The sequence below is a fragment of the Metopolophium dirhodum genome, chromosome 5 (genome assembly GCF_019925205.1).
Source record: "Metopolophium dirhodum isolate CAU chromosome 5, ASM1992520v1, whole genome shotgun sequence".
Lineage (NCBI taxonomy): Eukaryota > Metazoa > Arthropoda > Insecta > Hemiptera > Aphididae > Metopolophium > Metopolophium dirhodum.
This window is the reverse complement of record NC_083564.1, coordinates 2,081,389-2,100,104: the sequence shown is the minus strand read 5'-3', so window position 1 is coordinate 2,100,104 and position 18,716 is coordinate 2,081,389. Positions and strand designations below refer to the sequence as shown.

At 29.6% G+C, this 18,716-nt stretch overlaps 1 protein-coding gene across 1 annotated transcript; it reads left to right on the top strand.

Annotated features, from left to right (window-relative positions):
* The first annotated feature begins 10,350 nt into the window (after positions 1 to 10,350).
* Positions 10,351 to 15,932, top strand: LOC132945286 (N-alpha-acetyltransferase 30-like). The gene is made up of 4 exons (XM_061014988.1): positions 10,351 to 10,952; positions 11,071 to 11,191; positions 11,273 to 11,328; positions 15,568 to 15,932. Exons 1-4 carry the CDS (start codon positions 10,503 to 10,505, stop codon positions 15,703 to 15,705), a joined length of 765 nt encoding a protein of 254 aa, XP_060870971.1. The 5' UTR covers positions 10,351 to 10,502; the 3' UTR covers positions 15,706 to 15,932.
* Positions 15,933 to 18,716: the final 2,784 nt, after the last annotated feature.

Genomic DNA, 18,716 nt, shown 5'->3' with positions numbered 1-18,716 from the left:
AGGAAAATCTAGTTTTTGTTAATAGTAACCATGTTAACCAAAACGTCTATTTTGCAAAACTGGTTAAAAAATAAAATATCTGTACCGTGCCAAAAACATTTATGTTAAAAAAAATAAAATAGAACCCATTTGTATCCCATATAATATTAATATAAACATAATAATAGCAATAAAGTCACTCCAATATTTCAATAGGTATACAATTGTATAATTTTTTTATTGAAGTGGCGTTATTAACTCTCCCCTCCTCCACTCCGAACGGCATCGCAAAGAAATAACGCTGAAAAAAAAACCCGGAAAATGAAAGAAGATATTATTACCGTTTATCTATACCTACGTGGGCACGTGTCTGATATTGGTGTATACAGTATGCCTGTATTGAAATTAATAAGGCATTAAGACCCTAACTTACTGCCTAACGAATCGTTCAAATTCGATAGATACCTATAATTAAACATTAAACGGTACATAAAGACAAACTTTTTCCAGTACCTACCTATTTTTAAATACAAATACATGTAACCTTCGTAACACAGTTAACACAATATTTTACTTTCTTGATTTTTAATCAAGTATGTATATGGTAATTTAAACGGAAAAAATCTGCATTTTGAAAACTTCAAGAATTTGTGTTAAATAGGAAAATAATAAAAATGTAACTCAGTAATGATGAGTAGATGGGTAATTTAGCTAGGTATAATATAAAATATTAATGAGAGGGATTTGATATCATACTCAAGCGGTATAACCACTTGAATTCATAAAAACGTCGGCGTGAACAGTCTCAAAATATCTATTTTTTAACTTTTCTTTTAAACTATGATAACTAGAAAGTTGTTTGATAACTCGCATTAAAAAGGGATTATCAAGTAGATACTAAATGTAGAATTAAAATTTTTTTTTAAAAATTATTTAATTTTTCACAGATAAAAAAAGAGTTATTTTTCGCTAGATTTTCATTTAGCGAGGTAGATTACTGAAACTGGAGAACGGATTTCGTTGTTTGGGGTCTTGTTATATTCACATTGGCTAGGAGAAATGCAGTGAAGATTTTCAGAAATTTATCTCCAATCGTTAGTTCACTACAAAGCTGTAAAGCTGAAAAACATCATTAAACGCCCAATAAAATTTGTTTTAATTTTTTTTTATGTTCTGTAGGGAATTAACTATTAAAGATAAAGTTCTGAAAATCTTTACTGCACTTTTCCTAACCAATGTTAATCTAACAAGACCCCAAACAACGAAATCCGCTCTCTGGTTTCGGAAATCTATCTCACTAAATGAAAATGAAAATGAAAATTATTTTTGTGGGACTGTTCACACCGAAATTTTTCTGGATTCAAATTGTTTTACCGCTTGGGTGTGATATCAGTTAATAAATTTCTAAAAATTAAAAATCAAGAAAGTTTACATGCCGATCCCTGACTTGGCAAGCGTTTTTTTATTGTATTTATATAGTTAATAAATGTAATAACTGATAATAAACTTCAAATCTATAACACCGAAGAAAGGGGAAAGATTTATGAGACTGAAAGTATTTTATAGCCTATAACAGTGGTTATCAAACTTTGGCGTTGAACACAGCTAGTACATTGTACACCGTGCTCTTCAGAAAATGTTAGGTAAGGCATACGTGTCAGTACTGATCTTTTTTTTGTACTAAATAATTAGATGTCTGATGAACGAAATTGTTTTGAATTATAATTATATACATTTAATTAGAAATGTGTGCTTGATGGGCTGACACATTTTTATTAATTATATTATTATAATTTTATTCTTGAACGAATAGTTAACATTTTTCAGAAGACCCCGGCACACTTAGTAAATGCTCGCGGCACCCAGTTTGAAAACCACTGGCCTATATAGCAGATAGCTATAGGTAATAGGTATATGTAACAGTTTATGTCTTAAGACATTATAGTCAATTGACTTAAGAAAAGTTCTAAAAGAATTTACTCAGCTAAGTGTCAACATAATATGTTATAAATTGAATAAAAATAACACGATATTTTCTAGATACAAAAGATATATCTTGAAATCAATTGAATTTATGCATTAGGTATAGGTACTGCACTTTTGAAAATCATACGTATACTTACTTATGTTTGTTTTTATATACCGTAAAGAAATTTTTCTATGCAAATTAGTTAAATCCTACTCATTAGGTATCTCAAAAACTATCATGACATTTTTCTAAATAAAAAGTTAATAGCTTAATAGTTAATTAATAAGTTAATTAAAAGTTTATAATATTTTATAACATAAAAAGTTAAAAGTTAATACTTTATACAGAGTGCTTACTGCCTATATATTATATTATACCATAAAATGTAACACTTATTGTATTATAGTATTATTATAGTCATTCATACATTTAATGTATTATAACTTTTGGAGTCCAAAAAAATAAAGACTTTGATATAAGATTGTGTATGAATATGATTCAGTAATCAGTTAAACTATACTGCAGTATACAATAATTAATAATGTAATTCATTTTCATAGATAAATAGGTCCGATTCGTTTCCCGAGGTTTTTTTTCCTATCTATTCAATTAAACACTGGCTCTGAAAATCACGCGTTTCCAAATTCCTATGCCAATACATTATAATATAAATTATAACATCATAGGTATCTGACTAGACCTGTGGAGGTCAGACTGTCAGAAACTCGCTCAAAATTACTATAGTATGATTACTATGATTAGAGAGCTATTAATTATAGTATGATGTATAACCTAACTTATTCTACCTACGCGTGCGGGAAAGTGTGAGTGTCTGTCGATGGCTATCGCGGTTAATGGAACGTAGAAGTAGGGAGGGAATTTCAATAATTGTAATAGGTATACGATGTTAATAATAATGAAAGGAGTAGGTACCTATACCTAATGTAAGTCAGGGACGCATGTTCAGCGTCTGCAATACTCTGTGTACGGTGGATGGTACATTAGTACTTGTATCTATATAATACAATATATTATTATGCACATCATAATTCATAATCAACGCACCAATAGACAGCAAGAAAAATTATAAATGTAAAATCTGAACGTTTGAATATTATCCATTCTAATTAATAGGTAGGTATTGTATTATATCTTAGACAGTTAGACCAGTGGTTTTCAACTTTTTTCAAATTGCCTCCCCCCCCCCATTTTTTTATGTTTTTGTAATGCGACCCCTTTAAAGAAATTTTTTTTATTCATCAAACTTTAATTTAATTACCCATAAAATATTTAAAAAGTATAACGTTTTGATTAATTTACATTTAAAAAATTAATTCATTATAGCCTATAGACTACTGGCATAGGAACTATATTTGTAACTGGAATTGTGCAAACACGATACGAAAGTAAATAAATCCAGATCAAATAAAAGATAAAATTACGATATTCGGTATGTTATCCGGTTATCGTACTGAACAAATAGGTAATACATTAACTTTATTATATTTTTAAAATAATATAGTTTTATATGAAAAATTATTTCGTTCATTATTTTTGGCGACCCCCCAAGTTGAAAACCACTGCCTTAGACCATGTTCAGGGGCGTATTACCCCACTCACCATAATTATACTTTTTTATTAGTGAGACGCCCCACAATGGTCTAAAACGTAAATTTAAACGGCAAAAACCCTAAATTTTAAATTTAACTTTTATCTTGTTTTTTTAATTACGATGTTTAAATATACATTCCAAGGAACCTTAATAAAAAGTTCTAAGGTCCTATATACAAGTTAACGTGACTTACAGCGTTGTTCGTATATTGTTTTTATAGTAAAAACGTTTTCTTATCGAAATATTTAAATTTTTTCTTGAATATTTTTCTCGCATGAATATTATTTTTTAACTTTTACAACAATTAATTTGAAGTTTAAATACCTTTCCAACAGTTGACCAACTAGCTAAATTGTACTATAAAAGATTTCACTCTAAACTGCAACACCATCCCAATCCATTAGTCACTCACCTAGCATCACGTACTCTTCCTGACAACCCACCGCGCCGACTCAAAAGAAATTGGTGTCGTGACCTATTAAATTAATGTAGGTATATAAAATAAATAAAAAAAAAAATAAATTACTGGAGGGTACCATCGCTGGATGATTTCCCTCATCTTGTGTTTCATATGTTATTATTTTGTATGTATATAGTGTTATGTCAGTCATCCAATTTACTTATTGTGTTACGTAATACAGATTGTAAATTTTCTAAAATAAAAAAAAAAAAAAATACCTTAAAATAATTAACAATTATAGATACAATTTTTTTATTTTTCATTTTTTTTCACACATCTTAAAGAAAAGTTTCAATTTTGTTAATGTTTTTTTTTCACTTAGACAGACTGTTTTATAAATTAATCAACATTACCATGTATTCAATGCACATAGCACGTAAAGGAAGTTCCCAGCTATTCAAAAATATAATTTTGGTTTGCATCTGGTTATAGATACCTATAGTTTACAGAAATTAATTACTTCAAAGAAAACTTCGTTATCATAATAGTAATTTATTAACTTTACAGCAGAGAATTCAGTTTTTTTTTTAGTCGCTTAATTCCATACCTGCAAATGATTGGTTTAGATTATAACCTTTGGAGGGCTAACACATGTATTATAGTAATAAACTTTTTTATGGATTTGGTAAATTGAGTCCCATTTAAATATTTTTAGGTAAACTGAGTCCCGCCAAAAAAGTAATAGGTAAATTGAGTCCCTCTTAAAAAAATCAAAGAGGTAAACTTAGTCCCTTGTAAAATATTTACTCTAGTAAATGAATAATACATAATAGGTAAATATAATGTCAACTTTTGAGCAAAAAATACATAATATAATAATATTATAACAATTAATATTGTCAATAATAGTATGATATTAAACGGGTGAATATTTAAATGATACGAGCTTAATAAAGTAAAGTCTAGGTACTAATTTTATTATTTTCGTACTTGGTAATTTGCTCTCTTAATATATTCTCCTTTTCTATATTGTGTTTTGATTTTTTGGATAGATTTCTACTTGACTACTTCTTATTTGAATATATGTATTAGATTGGATTTCTTTGAGTGCATCAATAAAAATATAAATATTTGGGTGTGATGTATAAAATAAACTATTTAGCTTCCCGTGAAATGATTCACAACTATTTGTTGTACGATTAGATGTTGTCGAAAATTCAGCCCAAATATTAGGCGGGTATGTAGAATCTGATGCAATGTATGTTTTTAAAATATAGTCGGTGTATAATTATTTTATATTTTCATTTGCAGGAAGCTTTGGCATAATATCTTCAATAAAACAATTGTAAACATCTTTCGGACTTAAAAATGTTAAACCAAAAAACATTTTTAAAAAATTACTTTCCTTCGAATTTTGTTTTTTATAATTTGTACTTAAGCCAAGGCATTGTATTTTTTTTCACCAATTTTGTCCTAGGTGAAAACGACAGCCTTTAATATTAATTGCTGGCCAAACTTGTTGTGCGGCATTATGTATAGATTTTTCAAAGTCAATAAAAATATATTTTGGTGAAAATTATCTAATTATTAATACGCGACATTGGTGTGTTTATATGCTCACAATAACTAATGATGCACGACTGTACGTATACAAGTAATTTTGAAAACTTATCTAATAATATACGAGGGACTCAATTCACCGCTTTAATTTTTGTACAAGGGACTCAGTTTACCGCTTTAACTTTTATACAAGGGACTCAATAATTCACCGCTTTTGAAAAACGGTAATTTAGTTTGGGACTCAATTTACCTACGCCCCTTTTTTATGCCCCTTCCTTCCTAGACATTTCTAAATACGCCTCTCTCCATGTGGACACGTGGTATGTATAAATTTAATGTACTAATGTACTAATGTATTTGTTATATTATAATATACATTATAGACACCTATATCTATATAAGTAAGCCGTAAGGCGTCACTCGTCAGTAAGTATGGTAGGTATACTTACTAGTCAGTAGTCAGTAACTGACAGTAAGTATACTAACCATCAGTAGTATACTGCTAGTATATAGTGTATTACTTTATTATACTGCAGTGGCGGCGGGATATAGGAATATTTGAAATTTTGAAGCAATTGTTTCATGTCTGAAATGGGTGGGTCGGTGGGTAGGTGGGTGTATAAATATATATATAATTGTAAGACCTCAACACAAATATCAAGGCAAATATTATAATTAATGGCCCTTGCTGCTAATTTTGGTTTAATGAAGGATGCGGTGGTAAAAATATTTAAAATGTACAATATGCTTCAAAGCCTCCACAATTTCGCATCACCACATTATAATACTATTATATGTATATTATATTATAGTGTCACGCACGCTGTCCCTGTTGAGTTTTAACTGAGTCCAGCAAACAGGTAATATTCTAATAACTATACAAAGTTGATCGCCTGGTTACATATGCATATTTTGCAAAAATCTACCGGCTACTATTTTAAATTTTAAATAAAATAAAATCAGTTGATAGAGACTTTTTATCGGAATAACCCGATATAAGTTTTTAAAATATATATTTTAATGTTATAATATAGTTAGGTAAAAACTATTATGATAATGTTAATTATTTGAGTTTATTTGCTAATAACGATTAAGACTTAAGGCGCCCGGTGCCCATGTCATTTTGTCCTTAAAAATACACTTTGCGGGAATAACGATATCGCCTATAGTAGAATCAACCAAATTTCATATTTTTTTAATTGCTATAGTGGGAAATATACTACAGCCCGCATCGATCTCGGTTTTTCAATATTTTATTCTCAAACTTTTTAATATGTCTAAAAAAAAATACACGATAAAAAGTATTTTTTTACAATTTTTTTAATACAACTAATTGAAATAAAATACAAAATTTGAGATCGATGCGGGTTGTAGGAAGTCTTCTTCTTTCAGATAAAAAAATAGTCATAAAAATCCGACAATTCTACAAAGCTTGAGAGTTATTCCCGCAAAGTAATTTTTTTCGATATAATACACCCTATCAACCCCCTTCCCCCTAAATAGGTATCGGGTAGTAGATAAGTGGAAAAGTCTTATAATTGAGGGGGAAACTAAAATATAAATATAATTATTTTATTTTCAAATTTTATTAAATTGCGGAAAACTTTAAAAACTGGCACCGGGACCTTAAAATAATAGCTGCATTATTTATATAGTTAGGAAATATTGTTTTTAATTTTTATTGAAGTATAATTCTATATTGAGTGGGCCGTGGGGCACCCACAGTAGATACGTCGGTTACTCGGTACTACAGCAGAGTCCCTATTACTATGTCTGCATGAGTCGTGTAGACCAAGCTTTAATATGCATACAGGTGTTACAGCTATATATGTATATTATATTTTTCGATATAATATTTCTAATCTTACACTATTTTTGGTAAACGTTTACGGTAATAATATTGATAGTTGATATACATTTCAAAATAATTTTGACTCAGATCTCTTTTATACATTTTAATTTAACCTCCGAGATTCCGATTTAATTATAACAATAGACGCAGGACACTTATGTATATCTATTTAGTATATGGAGAGAAAAACGTTGTAAAATATTGAATAGTTTCAAATTGTATGAGTATAGATACCAATAGGCTATAGGCAATTAAGAAATGGAATTTTAAATTGTTGGTGTGATAATACATTTTGTAATGTTAATGTAATATTGAAAATAGGTAATAGTCAGTGGCGTCCGCAGGGGGGGGTATTGGTCTGAAGCCCTCCCCATTGCCCGTATTATTATTACTAAGAAAACTAAATATTTATCAAGTTTCAACTGTCAACTATAGTAAGCAAGACGTACATTTCATATAAGTACGAGCATCGAAATTTATGATCAGAGCATTTTTTCTACCAGAAAAGTTGAAAAGTTACAAACATTTTAAAATACCTCAAATAACGTCTGAAATTATTAGACTGGACAAAATAAAAATAAAATTTTAATTAATTTTGAAGTCTGATATTGCTGAACAATGGTGACTTGAAACTGATACGTCGTTCAATATATTATGTACGAAATAAGCATTTTTCCTAATTACCTACCATCAAACTTTTTACGAATTACGAATCTTTAATGCAACTTTTTGAAATGAAATAAACATTACGGTACTTTTGTACTAACTATTCTGTTTTTCAAGTGACGATAATTCTGTTATTTTATTTATCCGTAAGAACTACTTGGAAGTGCTTTGTGGCTGTAAAGTCCTTAGTGGTTTTAGAGGACGTCGCACCTCTCCGTCTTACACACTTACGAGTTACAACATAGCGAATTTTCGTTCACCAGTTTCAATAGTGTGCTGTTAGTTTTGATATTAGAGTGAATTTACTAATTATCAAACTTTTAGCTGAGAACATTACTTGTGTTCTCTCGTTGGGGTTATACGATATTTACATTTTTATAAGTGAGTTATGATCATGTAAAATATTGATATTTGAAAATTCTCATAATGTTAATGATAACACAGCTAGGTAATGTTCTTACCTTAAAGTTTGATAATATGTCAATTCACTCTAATATAAAAATTAACAGCACATTATTGAAACTGGTGATGTCCAGGAGTGGACTGGCCCACTGACCTACTGTCCGGTTGGATAGTAGGCCCTTATTGTACTACGGGGCACGGGGCCTTTCATTAATAAGCGCCAACGGGCCAAAATTAATAGGGATAGCAAAATAAAATACATAACAAATCTTAAATCTTTTTTATCTTCAACTGTAATTTCTGAATTTTATGATAATTTCTAATTTTATAGAATACTATAAATCGATAGTCCTTAGTCCTGGGTAATATATTATTGGTGTGATTAGATTTGGAATTATGTTATTTTTATGGTAAAAATACCATTTGCTCCTCTGACTTTTCCTGAAAATGTGGCCTTTTATAATATTGAAGGTGAATAGGGTCTTACAGGCCCAGTCCGCCCATGGCTTAACCTAATAAAGAGTGAAGGGAAATGTGTTTGAGATCAATAATTTCAATAAAAGCACACAATAATTTTCCATCATTGCTGGTAATAAATAATAACTACTAATTTAAAAATTTGGATTTTTGCGGGGTATGTTCACACCCTAATTCGTGGTCAAATTTCATTGAAAAAATGTTTCCATTGTTTGTAAATGTACACGAATGAGCTGTTTGTAGCCATCTATAATAGTAGGTGGAGGTACCTAATATAATAAAATTACAAAATATCCGTAGAAATATTAATTTCGCAAGTGGTATGTAATACACATACTGGAGGGAGGGGAGTGGGTGCTCCGCCGACCACCACTAGTCGTTTTTTATTATATATTTATATAGGTAGGTATAACCATTTATGTAAAAACGGGAAAATGTTTTATAAAATATACACATGTATTTTAATATAAACCTTACCCTAAATTGGGAATTTCTTCTAAGAAATTGTTTTTCTTATAATTTATCATTGAATTACCTAATCATTAAAATGTAACACGTTCATTTCAGTGACCTACTCAATGACGACGTACTTACACTGGCTACACTATAGAAACCCACTCTACAGCAGGGTCATTTTCCTGGGTATTCATAGTACTAAGTACTAAGTAGTAAACGTTTTCCGTAAAATTAATTTCTTATTTAAATTAAGCGTTCAGCCATAGACATAATATGCAATATGTGTTATTAATTAATAATCGAGATTTCGATAATTTCTGAGCCAATAAAAAAATCGTATAAAAATTAAATTTGTTTTTTTGCAGTAGACGCAACTTTTATGCTTATAAGTTATTACCTATATATTAATGTCATGTATGACCCGAATACCAGATATAACTATATTAAATACATTAAATACATCCTATTGAAATAAATAACATTTTTATCAAGTTTATTTATATTGATTTATTACAAGCAACTTACATCTTTATGAGGTAGCCAGGTAGGTACCCACTTATAATAATTAATATAATATTATTATACCAGCTATTGTGTCCAATATTTCAATCCAAAACTTTCATTCTTCTAGATGATTGTTTTTAAAAAGAGGTTTGTATTTATTTTTTAAAATTATCATATCATTTACTAAGTGGCATAAATAGGTCCATGTGAGGGGGCATGGTTCTTTCCCCCGCTAGTGGCTATACCAAATATGATGTCGGATGTATTATGTAAATAATAATAAATATATGTAAATATGTAATACAATCGTGATAATAATATTTACAGAGAAAAGCGATTTATTATATAATATTTTATTTTGGCTCCACTTTACTCGTTTGTTCCATGAAAATGTGTTAACACTCCAACCATAATCAATTGTACGATCGTAATCCAATAATGATAATGGTAATAATAATAATAATAATGGTATAACATACCGTCTACAACTTACTGTAGGTAGCACCGTATGAGTAAGATCTATAGGTAGATGTGATATTTCGTTAATTCAACGTGCACCCGGATCGGAAAATAATATGTTATAACAATTAACAACTATTAATGCCGGAATCAAACGGTAACCTAAATGGCAGACGTACAACTTCAATCCCACGAGCTAGACACAAGAGATGATGACAACACTGTGGTTCTGTCTGACGTCGTCGACCGTGTAAACGAACCCATCGTTTACTCAAACACTGACCTTATTGCGGATGTCAGTCGTCTATCGATATCCGAAAATAACGTCTACAGCGGCGATGTGGCGCAAAATAATTTGCCCTGTTTGAATTCTGTACCGTCGTCGACATCCTCATCGTCGTCTAGTCAATGTAAGCCGTCGTGTTCGTCCAGTGATGTAAATAATAGCGACCTCGCCGAAGGCTTACAACAAATCGATGGTGTCAAATACGTTTGTTATAAAAACGAGCAACAAATGAAAGATATTATGCGGTTAATACAAAAAGACTTATCTGAACCGTATTCGATCTACACGTACCGCTATTTCATACACAACTGGCCTAAACTGTGTTTTCTTGTGAGTCTTACTTATGAGGTCCTTCAATGTTCATAATATAACTGTGTAACATCTGATTACTCAGCACATAAAACACAGTCATGTTAAGCGTTTTGTCCATTGTTGTATTATGTTCTAGGCCGTAGATGTAGATAAAAGTGTCGGAGCAATTGTGTGTAAGTTAGATGCGCACAGGAAAGTTAGAAGAGGTTATATTGCAATGTTGGCAGTGGATGAAAATTACCGAAAACAGCACATCGGTATTCAATCTTATGACAAATAATCTAGTGAACTAAATTAGCATTAAAAATTTTTAAATAAACACAGTGTCTATATTTTAGGTTCTAACTTAGTATTGAATGCAATTGAAGCCATGGTGAATGATGGAGCTGATGAGGTAAAATTTTTGTTTCATAATTCTATATTGATTAATTTAATCATATCCAGTTTAAATGCTTAAACTACCTAATTTATATTTCCTATCTATGATAAAAAATTATAAAAGTTATCAGGTTCTAATTCTATATATTGAAATACAAAATATTTTTTAATTAAAAAAATTCATTAAGTTCAATATTTACATAATATAAGGAACTGTTGAAATATTTTTATTCTTGGCTCACTTTTCTTTATAATTTAAATACATTTTAAATAACTTCTGTCCAGTGGCGTATTTTTTTTTTGGGAGGGGGGGGGGGTGTCCTCCATGTCTGGACACCCCCCGACTTAAAAAAAAAGTCCTAATATATTGGACATTAGTGTTATCATTTATTTAAGTAATTATAAAATAAATGGTATTTTTATATAAACGGCAAAACTGAAATTAATTTGATTAGATTCGACGAGACTTATCTACAATTTATCAGGGTTATCCAGAAATACCTCACCGGGTAATTACAATAGTTAAAATACCCACAGGCCGCAACAAAAATACTAACTTTTTTTTTATCTGTGAAAAGATAAATAATATTTAAAAAAAAATTTTAATTCCACATTTTGTATCTATTTGATAATCCCTTTTTAATGAGTTATCAACCAACTTTCTAGCTATCATAGTTGAGGAGAAAAGTTAAAAAATAGAAATTTTGGACTGTTCACGCCGACGTTTTTATGGATTCAACCGCTTATACTATTATACCTCTTAAGTGTGATATAAAATCTCTCTCATTAATATTTTATATTAAAGCTAGCTAAATTACCCACCCACTTATCATTACTGAGTTACATTTTTCTTATTTTCCTATTTAAAACAAATTATTGAAGTTTTCAATTACCATACTTACTTGATTAAGAATCAAGAAAGTAATAAAATATTGATATTATAAATCGATTTTTTTGTACACACCGACACCGTTCTAAACACGGTGCTCGTCTTTTAGACGTGCAAGCAATTACCCCGTTAGAAACGGCGCTCGTCTTATCACATCAACATATTAAAAATAGTTCTGTAACATAACAATAGTCGCGTTAAAGTTAAACATGGTGCTTGTCTCAAACCCAATAACAAAATAAAAATAGTTGGTCTTCAATGTGTTAATAAGAATCATAGAAATAACGAATCGATGTGTCATCAACTATTATACAATATTATTATTATTTAAAATTTTTAAAATAATATTGTTATTTTTATTATTATTCAAAAATTATACATCAAAATGCAAAATAAACCAGTTATGTCTAAGTTTTTACATATTACAAAAAAAGTGAAGTTTAAAAAGTAATTTTTCAGTCGTTTCCAAATAAATTTTTATACATTTATAATAAATAAATAGGCGAGGCGAAACACACCGTGGCTACACCTACTGAAAAGTGCAGCCGTCGCCGTCTCAATTTATTTGGCAACTAAGTTTGTTAAAGTTTATTTTAATGGGCTTACAGAAAATGTAATATGTTTCGATTTTGATTTTGATGACTTGTTTAAGAGATTCAAAAAATGTTGGACATCCCCCGATAAATCACCCAAAATACGCCACTGCTTCTGTCAGTCTAATTTTCTTTGTAATGAATTAAAAAGGTTTGAATGTGTTAATTCTCTGTCTTTGTCTAACTCATTAGATGTGTTTTCATTCCAACAGATTGGTTTAGTAAGGTATTAAGAATTCTAAGAACAAGATTTAATTTGGCGTTAAGTCTACTTGAGATTGACTTTTCCACATTTTTTCATATTTTTTTTTTAGGATTTAGAGGTATAAAATCAAAAATGGTTGGAAGTCAATCTTAAGTAAATTTAAATCTATTCTCAGATTTGTTTTTGCTCTACTAATCAATTCGTTGAAATAAAAAAAAACATCTGAATTCCTATTTTGAGCATATGTTAAGCAAATTATGAATAAATCACCATTTCCAATCCATGTAATGTATAAAATGTTATAGATATCTTGATTAAATATAATGCAATCGGTTAAACATAAGTACGTCCAGTCAGGTATAAAAATGACTATATTTGTATCCTAATAATTAGCCGATAATTTAAATGTTCAAGTCAGATTAAAAAAAAGCATTGTTCTATAGGTATATCAGTAGAATAAAATAATGTTTTATTGTTCTGACAATAAGACAAAAAAATCAATTTTATATACATTTTAAATTAAAGATTAAGTTATTTTTATGGTGGTATATATCACTACAACACAATATACTCAAAAGTCCTTAGCTCTGATATCCCCTATTTTACATCAGTGTTTTCATTTGTTCACCTATGAAATAATTTACCTATTATTTTTACACTACCCTTAGCTTGTAAATTAATTAAGTTATAAATACATACATTTTCCTAAAATTACAATTTTTACTATAAGCTGTCTGTACATGGGATCCATCTTATTCAAATATGCTCAATTTAATTCACTAGCTTTTTGTACAGTCAAGTCAAAAATCTAATTTTTAATTATATTATAATTTTTCATATAATAATTATTTTTTGTACATGTTATAATTATGCGTATAGCATTAGTCTTGTGTAATTATAATATACTAGCTGATCCTGTGCACTTTGTTGCCCGTTAAATGTACCAACTCTATATGACTCAAACTTTGTTCAATTCGTTATTTAATATTCGGTGTACGGTGTTCAAAATTTATCTAAACTTTTCTGATGCCTGTAATAAAAATTCTGATTCGCAGCAGTATATTATCAGGTAGGCAATCTACCTGCGGTAGATCGCGGACCCGGTGCGGTTTGTACGTAAGTGTATGATTTAACTCTAAAGTATCAAAGTTATATCAAGTTTATTTTGATATAATACAGCGGATTAATGTAATCAATTAATACATAGTCCTAACTTAACCTAAACGTACTAAATTCCGACGAATAAAAACCAAATTTAACTCTTTTTAAATTAGCCTATCTTCTTCACAGAGATCTGCACACAAACGTATATATTTTAATATAGGCTATAGCTGATCCTGCACACTTTGTGGCCCGTAAAAAATGATAACTCTTAAACAAATTGTGATTATTCAACTCCTTTTTTGTGTAACTCACTGCAGTAAGTGCAACTCAGCCACCCTGGTAGGCAATGTGTGAAAATTCGATTTGATGCATGCTTGTACCTGATCTGCCCGATTAACCAATAGCAACCAATAATAAATAAATACTATTTCTATTAATTATTTCTCCTATAACCAATAGCAATCATTTATAAACAAATATTTCTATCATAAATCTCAAAATCTCTGTTTGAGCACTTCTATTAATTGAATGTAGCGTGATGTTATATAGCCTATGACCTTCCTCAATGAATGGACTATCCAACAAAAAAATAATTTTTCAATTTGAATCAGTATAGCCCCTTACAGCCCTTTTTTAGTAATAAAAAGTAGCCTATGTTTTTTCTCAGTGTCTAAACTATCTATGTACCAAATTTCATTTAAATCGGTTCTGTAGTTTCAGAGCCTATTCAATACAAACAATCAAATCTTTCCTCTTTATAATATTAGTATAGATTGTAATTATTATTACTATAATATTTAGCTGTGCAATGTTGTAGTTTATATATACTTATAAATATATATATATATATTAGTTATTTTGTATAATTCTTCTAAGTGTCTTACTAAATATAATCATTATTTCAGTATTTTTGACTCAAAACCATAATCATTGATTAGAAATATACTTTCAAGTTTACATAGTACTATCTCAGCCTTACTAATGGACAGCAAATTTTACGTTTTGAAGAATCTATTTTACTACTGTTATATTTCTTAATAATAGAGTGAATTTACTTTATTATAAGATATTAAATTTTAACTTTAAAGGTAAGAATATTATCCTTGATAGACAACACTTGTGGACACAAAGTCCTCTAAAACTATAGTAAAATCAATGCAAATTTGATTAAGCTAAGTAGTTTGATGCTTAAGTAATTAAAATTAAGTACTGATAAATAATTTAAGTGTTTCTCGGTTTCTAATCTGAGGGTTTAGAACTTAAAACAGCAGGTTTATCTAAAACTATGGTACCTATTTATATTTACCTGATGCATTTTATTTAATATTGATATAGTCGAGTATTTATTATATTTTAAGAGTAATATTTGACACGTGATAATAACGCTATTGAGAAATTTGATTTTTTATTGAAAGAAATAAAATATAAATATTTAATGAATTATATATTTTGTATTTATTACAGGTTGTGCTTGAAACAGAAATCACCAATAAACCAGCATTAAAATTATATGAAAACTTAGGCTTTGTACGAGATAAACGACTATTTTGCTACTATTTAAACGGTGTGGATGCCTTACGTTTAAAATTATGGCTCAGATAAGCTGCAATGGTACATATTTTAAATTATTAAAATTTGATGTTGCCAACAAACAAAACCAGCAAATCTTCTTTTATACTGTGCATACTATGTGTAGATTTAGTTTATTTGATGCATATATATTCATATGTATAATAATTATGGTGTTTATTTATTATTACCTGTTGTTAATAAAAATTCTTCAATATAAAATTTAAATTCAATTCAATAAAACATCGATTTAAATTTGATTTGTTTCTTAGTTTTGATAGAAGTTCTTCCTTTTATATAGACTGAAATATCATATTATATGACAATAATTGATACATAAAACTAGTTTATAGCTTGCTCTAGTATTTTAATCTGTGTTCTTTAATAATTATCACAATCTATAGAATTCAAGCCATGGTTATTTCCAATTTTCGCAAATTTTTTATTGAGTATAGATACATTAATATAGTATAGATACATCTTTGTATCAGGTGTTGAAGGGTCCGTACAGACAACCATATTTTTATGGCCTGTCACAAGGAATCCCGGAAAAAAATCCCCAGACTACAATATTACTCACAGCCACATGTAACATGAACAAATATTTTTTAAACTTTAATTAGTATCTATAATTATTAATTACCATTTACCACATTATTAATATATAATTACAAATACGTATATTATATTATAATATAATAATATATAATGTGTAATATGCCTCGTGCCTACATTTAATAAATTATTGTTTGATAATTATTATTATTATTACCTATATTTTGTATAATATTTTTGTATACTATGTTTTTAACTTTATTATTTGACATATTGATCATTCGAAATATTTTTATAGCTATAGCTTTATAGCTGTGAAATTGTTAAATTAATTAAGTTGAATTACACATAATATTTTAAACAAAATATTATTTATAATTTATAATTTTTTTAATAGTATAATATAATATAATATAATATTTTTTTTCCAATTACCGTCACAAGATAGGTCACCGGACAAAAAATATCAGTGTTTGTTTACCATGATTTAACTCTACAAAAAAAACTGGATTGTAAAATGCTGGCAGACAAAATTCAGTTGTCTATTTGGACCCTTATAGTTAGTTACCTAATTCTGTAATCAGGTGTGGATTAAAGGTTATTTTGTTCAATGTAAATCACATTTTAAGTATAAGTATGAACAATGAAAATAATAAAATTATAAGTAGACTTATCATTTTTACAATTACTTTAATACCTATGTTATTAAAAAAACCTTACAATTATAAAATGTTTTTTAAGTTTATATTTTTAGCAATGTTCAAAGGGTTTAGCTAACATGTCAAATTTGCGTTATTATTTTAAAATTGGAGTAAATCATAGATAATAAATTATATTACATAATATATAAAAATAAAATAATACCTAAATAAGTTATTAGTCAATTGACACTTATTATCAAACTTTGGCTAGGATATTATCTGTGTTAGTGCGTTGGTTTTTTAAAAGATATTTTAATTGTGTTCTAAGCAATTTTAAATAGTAATATTTTCACATTTAACTACTCGTAACTGGCTCCAAAATAAAAATATAAAAAGTAAAACCAACATACAAACATATATAATATTCTTACCTTTATGTTTCATATCAACTCAATTCACATTATAATTAAACCTTTTTTTTTTTTTTTTAAATGTCGTTTATTTGTGAAAATTTACAATCTATACTAAAATGGTACAATAAGTAAATTTGAATGAAAGAATATAAAATGAGGCAGTGAGAAAAAGACAATGAGTAGGAGTTTCACATTAGAAATTCCTACGTGGGTGGTAATTTAGGGAGAGATAGTAATAAACACGTTGAGTTTAATGTGCGTTGAGAAGATCTCTGGGCCATTCACGTTTGAGGCGTCTGGCTGGGTTGTCTGGAAGAGCGTTGGTGTGAAGTTGAGCGATGAGGGGGTTTGAGTGATGTTCCATATTGGAGTGCAGGCGAAGATAATGTTTGATTGCTGTATGTTTGTTTGATGGTGGGGATTTGGAGGTCATTATGAAGAGCAACATTTGTGACGTACCAAGGGGCTTTAGCAATCATGCGGAGGCAGATTGCTTGGAAAGCTTGTATGGTTCTAGTGTTCGATGGTTTAGTGGTACCCCAAAGAGCGATTCCGTATGACCAGATAGGTTGCAGAAGGGATTTGTAGAGTAGTAGACGGTTGGAGATGTGCATATTGGATTTCATGAGAGGCCTAAGGATGTGAAGGCGGCTATTTAGTTGTTTGCGTTTGGTTTTGAGGTAGGGGCCCCAGGTGAGCCTTCTGTCAAACAATAAGCCGAGATATTTGACTTCATTTGAGTGAGGAATGATTGCATTCTCGAATATTATATGAGGACAGTCCCCGGGGCGGAGGGAGAAAGTGACATGAGAAGACTTGGAGTCGTTGATCTTGATTTTCCAAGATTTAAACCAGTGAGATAAGCTGTTCAGATGATTTTGAAGTAGGCTGCTTGCTTCGAAAGGGTCTTGATTAGATGAAAGGATTGCGGTGTCGTCGGCATATGTCCCTATTAGGGTGTTATCCGTTGTAGGAATGTCAGCTGTGAACAATGTGTATAGGAAAGGAGCGATGTCACTTCCCTGAGGAACACCGGCTAGAATGTTTTGTGCTGGAAAATGTTTTTAATTTGACTCTGAATGTTCTGTTATTTAGGTATGATTTTAGAAGTAAATAATAGGGTGCCGGAAAGATTTTTTTAAGTTTGTATAATAAACCATCGTGCCAAACGGTGTCAAAGGCTTGAGCTACGTCGAGAAAAAGTCCTGAGCAGTATTTTTTTGTTTCTAGAGATGTAGCAATGTGGTCCACTACACGGTGGAGCTGGTGAAAGGTTGCATGTTTGGCACGGAAACCGAATTGAAAGCTGGGAAGGGCATTTTGTTTGAGTGCGATATTCACAAGTCTTTTGAGAAGAAGTTTTTCAAAAATTTTTCCAAACGTGGGTAGTAGGCTGATTGGTCTATACGATTCAGGCAAATCAGGTTGTTTGCCT